The sequence below is a fragment of the Bos indicus genome, chromosome 3 (assembly GCF_029378745.1).
Source record: "Bos indicus isolate NIAB-ARS_2022 breed Sahiwal x Tharparkar chromosome 3, NIAB-ARS_B.indTharparkar_mat_pri_1.0, whole genome shotgun sequence".
Taxonomy (NCBI): domain Eukaryota; kingdom Metazoa; phylum Chordata; class Mammalia; order Artiodactyla; family Bovidae; genus Bos; species Bos indicus.
The window spans coordinates 94140360-94156157 of record NC_091762.1 but is presented as its reverse complement, the minus strand read 5'-3'; the positions used below and the strand labels follow the sequence as shown (position 1 = coordinate 94156157).

At 36.7% G+C, this 15798-nt stretch overlaps 1 protein-coding gene across 10 annotated transcripts in view; it reads right to left on the bottom strand.

The window, feature by feature from the left end:
- The window catches only part of TUT4 (terminal uridylyl transferase 4), a 129216-nt gene that overhangs the window by 29791 nt on the left and 83627 nt on the right, over positions 1-15798 (bottom strand). For all 10 annotated transcript variants that reach the window (XM_019957473.2, XM_019957469.2, XM_019957474.2 and 7 more), the window contains exons 14-20: positions 14437-14587; positions 10436-10522; positions 5596-5699; positions 2840-2897; positions 2654-2757; positions 2269-2358; positions 533-646 (exon numbers count right to left, since the gene is read on the bottom strand). In XM_019957473.2, the coding sequence (XP_019813032.2) occupies positions 533-646; positions 2269-2358; positions 2654-2757; positions 2840-2897; positions 5596-5699; positions 10436-10522; positions 14437-14587 (708 nt within the window). The remainder of the gene's footprint in view (positions 1-532; positions 647-2268; positions 2359-2653; positions 2758-2839; positions 2898-5595; positions 5700-10435; positions 10523-14436; positions 14588-15798) is intronic.

Sequence of the window (15798 nt, the reverse complement as noted above, 5' to 3'; positions counted from 1 at the left end):
CCCGGGTTGGATCCCTGAGATGGGAGGATCCCCTGGAGAAGGAAATGGCAACTCACTCCAGTATTCTTGCCTGGAGAATTCCATGGACAGATCACGGAGTTGCAAAGAGTTGGACATGACTGAGTGACTAACACTTTTAACTTTCAACAAAATCAAGCTTCGTTGCCAAGCACAAGGAGGGAGAATACTCTGGAAAGAAGAAACTATGTATTTTCATCTGAGAGACTGTTTAAGTTTTTGAATGGTTACAAATTTCATAATCATTGGCAGCATTCTAAGGCTGTAAAATACAAAAACGCTGCAAAAGGTATTCAACAGTTCTATTCCTCTAATGTTCTTTCAGTAGTCTATATTCTCCCATAATAAACTCTCCCAAAGGTTCATTGTTTGATTATACCATTAATGGAAGAAGAAAACTTAGGCCATTCATGATAGAAAAATCCCTCATGATCTCATGAACTGAGCAAGGTCTACTATATTTAGATCTATTGCTGTCACAAGAAATGACTTTATAATTTTCTTAAACACTTACCTCTTGTAGAACTGGGATAACAGGTGGTTTTCTCTGCTGCAGAAAGTACAGCACCATAAGGATATAAGCATATGAAGATAAACTTCCCCTAGAAGCATCCCCAATGTCACATCGCTAAAAAAACATAATGATTGAAAATAAAACTTCAGAATCTTATTCCATGCACAAGTATTGGCTACCTTAAAACACCATTTTTAAACTCATCAAACTGTCAAATACCCAAAAGTTCAAAAATGAACTGTTACAGAGGGTATGCATAAATAGGCACTCTTACACATTACAGATAAAAGTATACATCAGTGTAAATTTTATGAAGAATAATTTGACAATATCAAAATTACAAAAGCACATCTCCTTTAATATATCAATTCTAAGAATTTATCCTGTAAATATGCCAAAAACACATGAAATGACTAAGATTTTTATTGTAGCACTATTTTAATAGCAAAATATGGGATCTTTCTTAAAAGCTCATCAGTAAAATACAGGTTTAAAAAACTGATGAGTATCCACACAATAGAATAGTATGTAACCATTAAAAAAAAAAAAAAGTAAACCCTTAGTATACTAATAGGAAATAATTTCCAATATCTACTGCTCAGTTAAAAAAGCAAAATACAAAACAATGTTCTCAGTATATTATATCCATAATAAAAAAAGAGGTAGGAAATGTATATATTTGCTTGTACTGGAATAATATATTTATAGAAGGATACAGAGGAATGTTTAACACTGTTTGCCTCTAACAAGAGGCAATGGTTGGTTAAGAGACAGATGGGGAAGGGAGATTTTCTGACATAAAGGGAGGGAGAAGAACGATTTCTTTAACATGAACCACGTGATTTCATTACCAAAACTCCACTAGAGCGAGGATCTGTCATGTTGGAGTTATTTGGTGAAATGAATATAGAAGACTAGCTGTACTGAATATGATCTGTAGTATGTCGCTGGATGCCCTTCTTTTCTAAGATGACTTACTATCCATAAAGACACGTATAGAAATATTTAAACAAGTATGTCTCCCTTTTGGAAGAATGGGCTTTATGAAATGAAAACATAACTGAGTCACTCCCCTACTAAAACCCTTCCACCAACACATTCACAAAATTACCTATTTACTGAGCAGCTACCCATAAAGCAGACACTACACTGAAATAAAGATACAGAGGCCTCAATCCTCATGGAGTTCATACATGGAGTAGAACAATCAAGAAAACATTATTGAGTATTTTAAGTGTGATAATAGAGGAAACATTAGGTTTTATTGGTATTGCTTTGTTTTCTTGGCCAGAAAAATTTACCACTAAATCGAAATGAGTTTGAGCCAGCTCTGGGAGCTGGTAATGAACAGGGAAGCCTGGCGTGCTGCAGTCCATGGGGTTGCAAAGAGTCGGACACGACTGAGTGACTGAACTGAACTAAAATCCAAATACCAGATCTCCTAATCCAGAGCTTTTTAACTTCGCATGCCAACTCTCACGCTTGGGGCTGAAAATCATCACTGAGAAATTATACTATGAGAAATTTACTAGAATGTTACCCTTGAGAATACAGCAAACCCAGGAAAAACGAAGAATCAACCTAGTCTAACAGGTATACTTTTAAACCCATTAATATTGACAGTCTCTTCTTAAAAGCTCAGGTAAACAAAACTGAGAAAACATTTTTCACAAGTCTGACATCAATATGTTTTACCTTAATATCATAAGTATTATAACAAAGTGGATCACAAATACCTTAGCAAATACTTTCATTGTATATCCCAAGTACTGTACTCTAGGATCAATAGCTGCATATGTAGCTAGCATTCTTGTGTTATGCTGAGCCTGAAAAACAAAATACATATTTGAAAGCACTTCAAATTTACTAAAATTAAACTTACAGATCAGATAAAAAGGTAAAATGAACATCCAAACAGATGTTAAACTTAAAATACCTGTATGGGAGTCAAGCAAAAACTAATTTTCAATCTGCAGGAAATGTTAAAATGATCAATAAAATTTTTTCCCTTATACTGCTCACATTCATAAGTTTTAAACATAGAGGTATAGTCAGTGATCTGCAAACTTTTAAAATGACAACTGTAAACATACCTGGGTCTTTACAAACAGTGAAACTTACCAACGTATTATATAAACTGATATCGCCTTCTAAACCACTTCGCCTGTGTTCAAATTTTACTATAGGCACTTTGGCAGTAGTTATAGGCAAAATGTTTCTTAAACCTGATTAAAAAAAACAAAACTTTACTAGGTTAAACAATTTTCATAAAACTGAAAAAAATTCTTTTTGTTTTAAAGTTCATACCTGGATGTCTCTTAAGAATTTTTGCCAAATTTTCAATTATTTCCTTACAATTTAATTTCTAAAAAACAAAAATAAATAATTAAATTAATAAATAAATAAGTCTGTCTGACTTAACTTGGCCTTGTACAAATTCTATTTTAATCTAGACATTTAATACTAGCATATAAAATCTCCAGCCAGAAGATCTACATAACCTCAGTGGTCAAAGAACATGGGTCCATAGACCTGCAGTATCACCAACAAATGGAAACTTGATAGAAATGCAGAATCTAAACCCCTACTGCCATCTACTAAATCATAATCTGCATAGTAACAATAGGCCCAGGTAATTCAAATCTGCATTAAAGTTTGAGAATCACAAAAACAGGGAAATAATGTTTTAAAATACACCGAAAAACAACCAGAGATGGGTTTGGTGAAGACAAAACAGTATAGTGATTAAGAACATAGGCTCTAAATTTAGACAAACTTGGATTCAAATCTTGAACCTAAGTACTGACTAGCTTGAACCAAAGTACTGACTTTGACCAGATCCTTAACCTCTCTTGAGTGTCATACTACTATTTTATAAAATCAAGATAAACATAAACTCATACTCTGTAAAGTATCTGGAAGATTACATGAGACACCTAGGTAAATCATTCAGCAGCATACTTCATACACAGTTGCACTTTAAGTCTGTCATTTATTATTATATGTTGATGAGGAGAAGAAAAATAATCCTACCATTACCAACACCTCCTTCTTCCAAAAAAACCTCCCACCTCTGCCAATTTAAATGTGTTGGTTATTTAAAAACTAGACAGCAAAGCTGATACGGTAACAATAATCATAATATAAGGAACAGGAAGATAATGGCATAAACTAACTGGACTAAGCTCAATGGCTATACCTACTACTAAAATCACTTTTTCATATCCCCAAAATGTTCCTTTTTAGCTACAAGAGAAGAGCAGCCACTGCAGCTTAACCTGAGGATTTCAAGGGAATCCTTAGAATTAATCCATAATAAAAGATGTTATTTTTATTATACAAAAATACGATTTATACTAAATTAAAAAGTTTCAATTATGGCTCATCTGAAAAAAAATTTAGTATTTTTCATTGTTTCAACTTTCCAGTGTGAATGGCACAGACACTATACAATATATAAACCCTTAGTGATTAGAGGTCTAATTATTAAATTTTACACAGAAGAAATCTAAACTCTAACCTCCTCCCTGGGTAAAAACTATTTCCTATTCCCTCAATTCCTGCCCTTCAGAATGGAAGAGGGAATTCTGTCCTTCAGAATGCCATCTTCCCAAGTAGATGGCATTGAGTAGAAGTTAGTTAAGGAGAACTAAAAAATTTACAACTCTTCAGTTTCTTTATAGAACAAAAAGATATTAACACCAGAAGCAATTTCTTGAGACAAGAAATAAGCATCTACCAGGCATCAGTGCCATCTTTTCTTTGGTTCTAACAATGAAATTTTTTTTAAAAAAGCTATTTCACAGATACACTATTCTGCTGAATTCTTTTATAATACAACAGAGGGTATACTGACACCACTAAAGATGCCAGAAGCTTGGCCTCACCCCAATCTTGCAAGCAGTCCCTGAATTGGAAACATAAATCCCAACAGCTATGCTGGTAAAGAAACAAGCAACTACAGGGATACCCTCCTTTTCTAGTTGTTGCTAGGAAGGCTTGGGACACTTCTTTCTTGTCCATTCACTCTCTTTCTTTATGGAGCTTGGACAATCTTATTCCCACTGTTGAGGCCTGGCACACAAAGAAGGAAAACATAAGTACCCACTCCCACTGCTGAGACTGCTCTGGGGGGAAGGTTTGCTCCTGGCATCTCATGGTGTAACTCAGAAAGCTTTCAATCTCAGAAAGTAGTGGTTAGGTTCTACAGTACTATTAGTACTATATTTCAACTACATTATGGGTTAAATAAATTACAGAGAAGCAGTGGGATACAACGGAAAGAGCGTGAACTCTGGAGACAGACAGACCTGGGTATGAATCCCGGCTCCAACATTTACTAGCTGTGTGAACTTGAGCAAGTCAGTTTATCTCTCAAAGCCTCAGTTTCCTCATCTGTAAAATGGGGGAAATTATCTACCTCGAAGGTGGTTGTAAGAGTGAAATGAGAAATGTATGTAAAAGTGTATACTGGGGACTCAAATGTTAGTTCCCCTTCCCACCCCAAAATGAGTTTCTAAAAGCTATCTTAGAATGCATCATTTATAACAATTCTTCTACAGAAAAAAATGTGCTTTGAGTGCCCCCAAATCATAATTAACTTGCAGAACACAATCCATTTATAAATTAAATGTCCACCTTTATCTTCTATCTTTAGTGATACAGAGACATCACCTAACAGAAGAGATATGAAAAGATGGTATAAGTGAGATCAATGTTCCCTACCCAAACTAAAGCAACAGTTTCTCACTGGCTCTAAAGAAAAAAATTCCAACTCTATGGCATATTTTTTTCAAAAATTCATTGAAAAGCACTTGTAACTATCGATGACATGGGTTTCACATCATAAAATCACTGAACAGTATATTTACTCAAATACTTGAATGTCTTTTAAAACAATAATGCTAATGTTTTTACATTTCAAACACTGCTACTGCTAATATATTTATCCAAAGAATGACTTCACACATTTTTATCAATTCTACATACAAAATTAAAAACAGATTCATCATTGGAAGAAAATATACTTCCACATCCCTTTCCAAACACTAAATAACTCTTACCTCTGCATTTTCGTGGCCTTCAAGTGTCATACAAATATCCAGATCACTATCACGAAATCCAAATCCATTCTTAGAAGAGCCAAATAAGCACAATCTTGCCTTTTCTAAGTAAAGAAAAACAAAAGTCAAAAGTTGTATAATTACCAGGAAAGACAAATCTTCTATTAACTACTAATGGCCTACCACAGGATGATCTTACCCAATTCCACAGCTTAAATTACCTACCACTGGCAAATGTACCGAAAAATTCCAAAACACTCACCTAAAGCCCAAATGTTCTAACCAAAATCCTACACCTGTATATCAAACTGTTTTTTCCATTTTTCCACAGACTTCATAAATTCAACAAGTGCATACTAAACTAGCAACTTCACCTCAAATCTACTATTATCCCTATAATCCCTGTTTCTCAGCAAAGAGGATCATCGTCTACTCAGCTGTCTACACCAGAAATAAACAAGTGGTTCTTAACACCTCTCGACTTCCACATTCATACTCTTACCAAGTCCTTTAGCTTCTTCCAACATAACTATCTCATAAACTCATCTACTTTTATTCATTTTCAACATCAATACCAATAGTTAAAATCAACATTTAGAGATTTATTTCTTGGAAATAAACTGGGTTTTTTTAGGGCACAATTCAAATAATTTTACAAATATCACCTCAGTATATAGAATTAATCCTCCTCTAAAAGTGAGGGATTAATCCATTTGATATAAATTATAATAGGGTTATTCCTTCATGCTTTGTTGTTGTTCAGTTGCCCAGCTGTGTACAATTCTTTGCAACCCCGTGGACTGCAGCACACCAGGTCTCCCTGTCCCTCATCATCTCCCAGAGTTTGCCCAAGTTCATGTTCATTGCATCAGTGATGCCATCCAGCCATCTCATCCTCTGACAACCTCTTCTCCTTCTGCCCTCAATCTTTCCCAGCACCACGGACTTTTCCAATGAGTCGGCTGTTTGCATCAGATGACCAAAATACCTGAACTTCAATTTCAGCACCAGTCCTTCCAGTAAATATTTAAGGTTGATGTCCCTTAAGAATGACTGGTTCAATCTCCTTGCTGTCCAAAGGACTTTCACGAGTCTTCTCCAGCACCATAGTTCAAAGGCATCAATTCTTTGGTGTTCTGCCTTCTTTACAGTCCAGCTCTCATAACTGTACCCAAACACTGGGACGACCGTAGCCTTTATTATATGGACCTTTGTTGTCAGAGTAATGTCTCTGCTTTTCAACACACTGTCTAGGTTTGTCATCACTTTCCTGCCAAAAAGCAATTGCCTTCTGATTTCATGGCTACAGTCAACCATCTGCAATGACTTTAGAGCCCATGAAGAGGAAATCTGTCACTACTTCCACCTTTTCCCCTTCTATTTGCCATGCCGTAGTGGGGCCAGATGCCACGATCTTAGTTTTTTTTAATATTTAGTTTTAAGCCGGCTCTTTCACTCTCTTCCTTTACCCTCATCAAGAGGCTCTTTAGTTCCTCTTCACTTTCTGCCATTAGAGTGGTATCATCTGCATATCTGAGGTTGTTGATGTTTCTCCCACCTATCTTGATTCCAGCTTGTAGCTCATCCAGCCTGGCATTTCTCATGATGTGCTCAGCATATAGGTTAAACAAACAGGGTGACAGCAAACAGTCCTTCATACTCCTTTCTCAATCTTGAACCAATCAGTTGTTCCATACAGGGTTCTAACTGTTGCTTCTTGACCTGCATACAGGTTTCTCAGGTGACAGGTAAGATGGTCTGGTATTCCTGTCTCTCAAAGAGCTTTCCACAGTTTGTCATGATCCACACAGTCAAAGGCTTTAGTGTAGTCAATGAAACAGAGATAGATGTTTTTCTGAAATTCCCTTGCTTTCTCTATAATCCAGCAAATGTTGGCAATTTGATCTCTAGTTCCTCTTCCTTTTCTAAACCCAGCCTAGACATCTGGAAGTTCTTGGTTCACATAATGCTGAAGCCTAGCATGCAAGATTTTAAGCATGAGCATACTAGCGTGGGAGATGAGTGCCAACTGTCTGATGGTTAGCACATTTTTGGTACTACTCTTCTTGGGAACTGGGATGAAGACCGACCTTTTCCAGTCCTGTGGCCACTGCTTGGCCTTCCAGATTTGCTGACATAATAAATGCAAAACCTTGATGGCATCATCCTTTAAAGATTTGACTAGTTCTGCCAGAATTTCATTGCATCCACTAGTTTTATTAATAGCAGTGCTTCTTAAGCCCCACCTGACTTTGCACTCCAGAATGTCTCATTCTGGGTGACTAACCACACCATCATAGAAATTCAATTCATTGCGATCTTTTTTACACAGCTCCTCAGTGTATTCTTTCCATGTCTTCTTGATCTCTTCAGCTACCAAAGGTCACTACCATTTTTATCTTTCACTGTGCCCATCTTTGGGCAGAATGTTCCCTTGACCTTTCCAATTTTCCTAAAGAGATCTTTAGTCTTTCCCCTTTTGTTGTTTTCTTCTATTATTAAGCACTGTTGATTGAAGAAGGCCTTCTTGTGTCTTCCAGCTATTTTTTGGAACTCTGCGTTTAATTGGATGTAACTTTCACTCTCTCCTTTGCTTTTCACTTCTCTTCATTCTTTGCAAAGCTTCCTCAGATAAAACCACTTTGGCTTCTTGCTTTTCTTTTTCTTTGGCATGGTTTTGTTCACTACCTCCTATACAATGTTACGGACCTCTGTCCATAATTCTTGAGGTACACTGCTAACTAAATCTAATCCCTTGAATCTATTTGTTACCTCTGTGAATTCACACGGGATTTAAGTCATATCTGGCTGGCCTACTGTTTTTCCTGGTTTTCTTTAGTTTAAGCCTGAACTTTGCTATGAGAAGCTGATGATATGAACCACAGTCAGCTCCAGGTCTTTTTTTTTTTTTTTTTTTGCTGACTGTATACAGATTCTCCATCTTCAGCTACAAAGAATGTAATCAATTTGATTTCAGTATTGACCATTTGGTGATGTCCATGTGTAAAGTCGTCTCTTGTGTTGTTGAAAAAGGGTATTTGCTATGACTAAATGCATTTTCTTGGCAGAATTCAGTTAACCTTTGCCCTGCTTCATTTTGTTCTCCAAGGCCAAACTTGCCTGTTACTCCAGATATATCTTGACTTTCTACTTTTGCATTTCAATCCCTGATGATGAATAGAACATATCTTTTTTAGGTGTTAGTTCTAGGAGGTCTTCTAGGTCTTCACAGAACTGATCAACTTCAGCTTCTTCAGCATCGGTGGTAGGGGCATAGACTTGATTACTGTGATGTTGAATGGCTTCCTTTAGAAAGAAATCAAGATTATTCTGTCATTTTTGAGGTTGCACCCAAGTACTATATTTTGGACTCTTTTGTTAATTATGGGGGCTACTCCATTTCTTCTATGAAATTCTTGCCCACAGGAGTAGATATAATGGTCATCTGAATTAAATTCACCCATTCCCATCCATTTTAGTTCACTGATTCCTAGGATGTTGACGTTTATTCTTACTATCTCCTTCATGCTCAGTGTCACTCAGTAACAGTTGCTACTTCAAACAAGTTGTGGCTTACCAGGATTGGATTATTCTCCCTATTAACTCTTATAGCCTGCACATTTAGATAACAAATTCTGTATTTTCAAAACTTAATCCTCCTATTCAGTTCTGAGGCCCTACTTGAAATCAATGACAGCTGAGAGACATATAAGAACCTACATTCATCAGCAGATAAAAATGTGCATGGGTTTAATATAATAGGAACTTAGATTTGGTCAATATACACTAGCAAAATATAATTAAAAACTAGAATCTTGTAGCACAAAAAAGATCACCTTGTAAAGATATAAGTTCATTCTGATTATATATCAACTCTTTATCCTCTTCTCAAATATATGACCATAGAACTCTTGATTCTTTACCCCATACCTAAACCCTGCTCTTGATACTTTTGTCATCTCAGTTAAACAGCACCATCCAAAAAGTGAATGAAAAACTTTGAAACTGTCCTTGACTCCTTTCTTTTTCTCACATCTAACACGTATCGCATCAACAAATCCTGCTGACTCTACATTCAAAATATATCTTCTATTTGTTTCTCATTGACTCTTTCAAATCACCATTATGTCTTTCATCTGAACTTATGCAACAGCTTTCTAAATGTTCTGTTTGCTTCTATCCTTATGGGCCTGTACTCTATTCTTTCAGATCAGGTCTTATCTGTTAAGACCCTCCAGAAGCTTCTCATGAGACATTCAAAATAAAATTTAAAGTCCTTCTTCTCAAAATCTATAAGACTCATTATCTAAACTCTAGGTTAACTTTCTGACCTCAATTTTCTAGACAATCTACTTCACACACTCCACTCAAGTCACACTGATTTTCAAACATGTCAAGCATAATTCAGTCATGATATATTTGCACTTAATACTCCTCCTTTCTAGAATGTTCTCTCCTTAAATATTCATAGTGACTTGCTCCTTCATATTATTCACGGCTTTGCTCAAATGTCACCTTACCAGAGATAACTACCATAATAACTCATCACTATCCTTTTAACCTCTGTATTTACCAGTATTTATTATTTCCTGATGTTGTTATTTACTTGTCAGTTGATTATCTGTCACCCCTCTTAATATAATAATATAAGCTTAATGAAAGCAAGCTTCACCTCTTTTATTAGCACTGTATCCCCAGCAACTTGAATAGTACCTAACACATAACATGCAATATACTTACAAACAAATGAATGAAGAAATAAACACTTTTATACAAATGAATGAAACTCAAACCAGGTGACTACAATAATGAAAGCAATCAATTTTGACATACAACATACCATCATATTCTTTTTGAATAAACTTTTCCAAGCCAATTAATATTTGTTCCCTGTTGTGTTGTTCAGAAAAAGGTGGTGACAATTCATCTAAGTTAAAAAAAAAAAAAAAGGAAAAAGAAAAGAAAGGAAAATGAAATATGAAAATGTTTTCAATTTTTTACCCTAAAAACTTCATTTTTCTTCATAATTTGTTGAATTTTCTGACATTAAACACATAAATGTTACTGGGAAGGAAGGTGCAGAGAAAGTGCAGAAAAATAATTTTATAGATCTATGTATATTACACATGACCATTTCCCCTATGAAACAGCTGTAAGACATAGTTTCTTCTACAAATCATTTAATATTTTGTCATACAATCCACTCTCTCCCATATACATGCTGTTTTTTTCCCTTCTATTAAGACTATTCTCATACTTACACTAGATACCCAATTCAATTAAATCTAACAGTTCCCTCAAATGCCTGGTCAAGACTCCTATTTTCCTTATAAGCTGCTCTGACCAATCATAGCCTTCAATGACCTCTCCTTAACTGAATTTCCTTTGTTCTCCAAACCTTCATTCCTTCGTTCTTGTCAGTTTATACTTTCAGTTTTCCAGTTATTTCATTTATATTCATTTATTTTTCCAAATAAAACCACATACTCCTTAAGAATAGTCTTTTTTTCCTATTTCTTCCTCTAGACTCAAAGAGTTAATATGGTAAAGAATTAAACTAATATTCATCTTTTGAAAAACAAATGCAGCATCAATGGTTGCAAGCTGAATAGCTGAAATACAGGTGTTTTTTTTTAAGAGTGGAGAAACTATTCTGTAGATACTCTAATGGTAATATATGACATGATGCACTTGTAAACACCCACGGAACTTTGCAGTACAAAGAAGGAGTCAACTTTATGGTACGCAAATTTTAAAAAATTATCTAAGAGGTCAGGGAATTCAGGATGGAATGTAGTCTATAGCAAAAGAATCCTGCTGTATTATAAATGTGTAAGAAAACTTCACTCAAGGGAGTAGGGGGAAACAGTGCTAATCTAAATAATTTCAAAATTAAGTAGAGTCTTTAAGACTGAAGGTTAAAGGAACTGCACATAAGCACTGTACTCTAATTGATAAAGTTGCTTCCCATTGGGGTAGACGATAACAGTTCTGATAATGCCATACATGTGTACTTAAATGGAGCAATTAAATAAATGGGTGGCACATGGTGGAAGTCAGGTTTCTCCCTGTTAAGAGTTGGAGATTTACAAATAAGCAGAAAAAGGAGGCTAGAAAGAGCCACACGGTAATGTATTAGAGTTGGAGACATCAGTACAACCTCATATTTAGCTTGATAAAGGTTAAGATGGTCACAGAGAAATATTTATAAATATGTGTACATACATGGGTTGGTATACATCCATTTAGAGCAATACGGTGCAAGAAAACTGCAATGACAGCAATGTTCTCTAACCAGACTGTCCAATGCAGTAGCCACTAGCCACATGCAGCAGCTAAAGGCAGGCCAGTACACATCAGTACTTGAAGTGCGCTAGTTTAACTGAGGAGCTGAATTCTTTATTTAATTTAAACAGCCACAAATAGCTGTGAAAAGAAGGGAAGTGAAAAGCAAAGGAGCAAAGGAAAGATATATCCATTTGAATGCAGAGCTCCAAAGAACAGCAAGGAGAGATAAGAAAGCCTTCCTCAGGGATCAATGCAAAGAAATAGAGGAAAACAATAGAATGGGAAAGACTATCGGAGAAGGCTATGGCACCCCACTCCAGTACTCTTGCCTGGAAAATCCCATGGATGGAGGAGCCTGGTAGGCTGCAGTCCATGGGGTTGCTAAAAGTCAGACACGACTGAGCGACTTCACTTTCACTTTTCACTTACATGCATTGGAGAAGGAAATGGTAACCCACTCCAGTGTTCTTGCCTGGAGAATGCCAGGGACGGGGGAGCCTGGTGGGCTGCCATCTATGGGGTCGCACAGAGTTGGACACGACTGAAGCGACTTAGCAGCAGCAGCAGAGATCTCTTCAAGAAAATTAGAGATACCAAGGGAACATTTCATGCAAAGATGGGCACAATAAAGGACAGAAATGGTAGGGACCTAACAGAAGCAGAAGATATTAAGAAGAGATGGCAAGAATACACAGAAGAACTGTACAAAAAAGACATTCACGACCAAGATAATCACGATGGTGTGATCACTCACCTAGAGCCAGACATCCTGAAATGTGATGTCAAGTGGGCCTTAGAAAGCATCACTATGAACAAAGCTAGTGGAGGTGATGAAATTCCAATTGAGCTATTTCAAATCTTGGAAGATGATGCTGTTAAAGTACTGCACTCCATATGCCAGCAAATTTGGAAAACTCAGCAGTGGCCACAGGACTGGAAAAGGTCAGTTTTCATTCCAATCCCAAAGAAAGGCAATGCCAAAGAATGCTCAAACTACTGCACAATTGCACTCATCTCACACTCTAGTAAAGTAATGCTGAAAATTCTCCAAGCCAGGCTTCAGCAATACGTGAACCATGAACTTCCAGATGATCAAGCTGGTTTTAGAAAAGGCAGAGGAACCAGAGATCAAATTGCCAACATCCGCTGGATCATCGAAAAAGCAAGGGTTCCAGAAAGACATCTATTTCTGCTTTATTGACTATGTCAAAGCCTTTGACTGTGTGGATCACCACAAACTGTGGAAAATTCTCAAAGAGATGGGAATGTCAGACCACCTGATCTGCCTCTTGAGAAACGTGTATGCAGGTCAGGAAGCAACAGTTAGAACTGGACATGGAACAACAGACTGGTTCCAAATAGGAAAAGGAGTTCGTCAAGGCTGTATATTGTCACCCTGCTTATTTAACTTATATGCAGAGTACATCATGAGAAACACTGGGCTGGAGGAAACACAAGTCGGAATCAAGATGGTCGGGAGAATTATCAATAACCTCAGATATGCGGAGGACACCACCCTTATGGTAGAAAGTGAAGAACTAAAGAGCCTCTTGATGAAAGTCAAAGAGGAGAGTGAAAAAGTTAGCTTAAAGCTCAACATTCAGAAAACTAAGATCATGGCATCCGGTCCCATCACTTCATGGCAAGTAGATGGGGAAACAGTGGCTGATTTTATTTTTCTGGGCTCCAAAATCACTGCAGATGGTGACTGCAGCCATGAAATTAAAAGACGCTTACTCCTTGGAAAGAAAGTTATGACCAACCTAGATAGCATATTAAAAAAGCAGAGACATTACTTTGCCAACAAAGGTCCATCTAGTCAAGGCTATGGTTTTTCCAGTGGTCATGTATGGATGTGAGAGTTGGACTGTGAAGAAAGCTAAGCGCCGAAGAATTGATGCTTTTGAACTATGGTGTTGGAGAAGACTCTTGAGAGTCCCTTGGACTGCAAGGAGATCCAACCAGTCCATCCTAAAGAAGATCCGTCCTGGGTGTTCATTGGAAGGACTGATGTTGAAGCTGAAACTCCAATACTTTGGCCACCTGATGTGAAGAGCTGACTCATGTGAAAAGACCCTGATGCTGGGAAAGACTGAGGGCAGGAGGAGAAGGGGATGACAGAGGATGAGATGGTTGGATGGTGTCACCGACTCGATGGACATGGGTTTGGGTGGACTCTGGGAGTTGGTGATGGACAGGGAGGCCTAGCTTGCTATGGTTCATGGGGTTGAAAGAGTCAGACACGACTGAGCGACTGAAAGAGTCAGACACGACTGAGGGACTGAACTGAACTGAAATAGCCACATATATCTAGTGACCATCAAACTAGAAGCACAAATCTAGAGTCTAAGGCTCCTTAAAAGCAACACTATGGACTCTGCATTCCCTTTGGCATTGAGTAGGCACTTAATAAATATATGTGTTGGGTGTCTAAACTATTTAGAAGCTCTACTCAAACAAAATGTTAGCAAACTATATTCAAGTAAAAAAATAAATAAATACCAAAACTAAAAAAAAATCTAGTCTCAGTAGCTCTAATAATAAAAGACTTACCAAAACATCTTTTACATACTAAATCAAGTATATCCCGAAATCGATTTGTCATTGGTGGTAGAGGTTTTAAATCAATTTTCCTGAAATCCTCTGGGCAATCATTTTTTGAATGGCCATCCTTTTTGCAGATGCTGCATACTATTGTTGGCGGCTATACAAAGGTTAAAAAAAAAATCTAATAATCAAACAAGCTATTGAGGGACTTCATAATCACTTACAAAGTAGTACAAAAAGAAACTAGTAACTCAGTCTGAAAGCCTGCACTTTCAAGAGGTTAAAAAAAAAAAAAGCATATTACTGAAATTCAGTATTAAATGTAAATAAACATACTTTGAGCCAACATTTTCTTCTTCACTAAAATGATATTACCAAGGATTAGATTTACCTGAAAATGAAGGATAAAGGAAATAGCAGGAGACACAAAAGCAACAGGTTATTTCAAAGAGTTTGATCAGCTCCCAAAATGAAATGTATGCATCCCATTTTAATCTATTAAGGTCCTTAACAAACTAGATTATAAAGAAAGTTCAAGTGGTACCTTTCATTTCACTCTAAACATTTTCTGTCTTTAGAGTCAATTAATTATAGAACCTAGACTAGTTGGTTCAATTTATTACATTAACATGGTACTCAAGAAAACAAACTAAAGGGTTGAACACTAAAAGTAACTATATACAAGAAACAATTCTTAGGCAATAATCACAAACTTAACTTTCAAACCCTGTCAATACCATTTTCAAATATATTCCAATGGACTACCAGACAGGGAACCAAAACAGTAAAAATTCAAGCTTGGAGAAAAAAAAAAAATATGATTAAGGAAGAGCACTACTCTTTGCTTTATTGTAATATGCTTAGGAACTTAGCTTCTTTCTCCAGGATTAGTCTGGACAGTTACCTAGCCAAATATACACAGAAATTTGTATTTGTGAGAATACTGTGCTCCTGCTGCTATCTGCTGCTCTGCTAAGTCGCTTCAGTCGTGTCCGACTGTGTGTGACCCCATAGATGGCAGCCCACCAGGCTGCCCCGTCCCGGGGATTCTCAAGGCAAGAACACTGGAGTGGGTTGCCATTTCCTTCTCCAATGCATGAAAGTGAGAAGTGAAAGTGAAGTCGCTCAGTCGTGTCCGACTCTAGCGACCCCATGGACTGCAGCCTACCAGGCTCCTCCGTCCATGGGATTTTCCAGGCAAGAGTACTGGAGTGGGGTGCCATTATCAGCTTAAAAACCTTTATAAAAATGACATATTTACCAGAAAATTCTAGAAATATGTTACAGATAAATACAGAGAGAAATAAAATTGGAGAAACAGTTACCCTAAGATAAGTTTCCAGGAAAAAAAAAGTATAAGAAATGTAA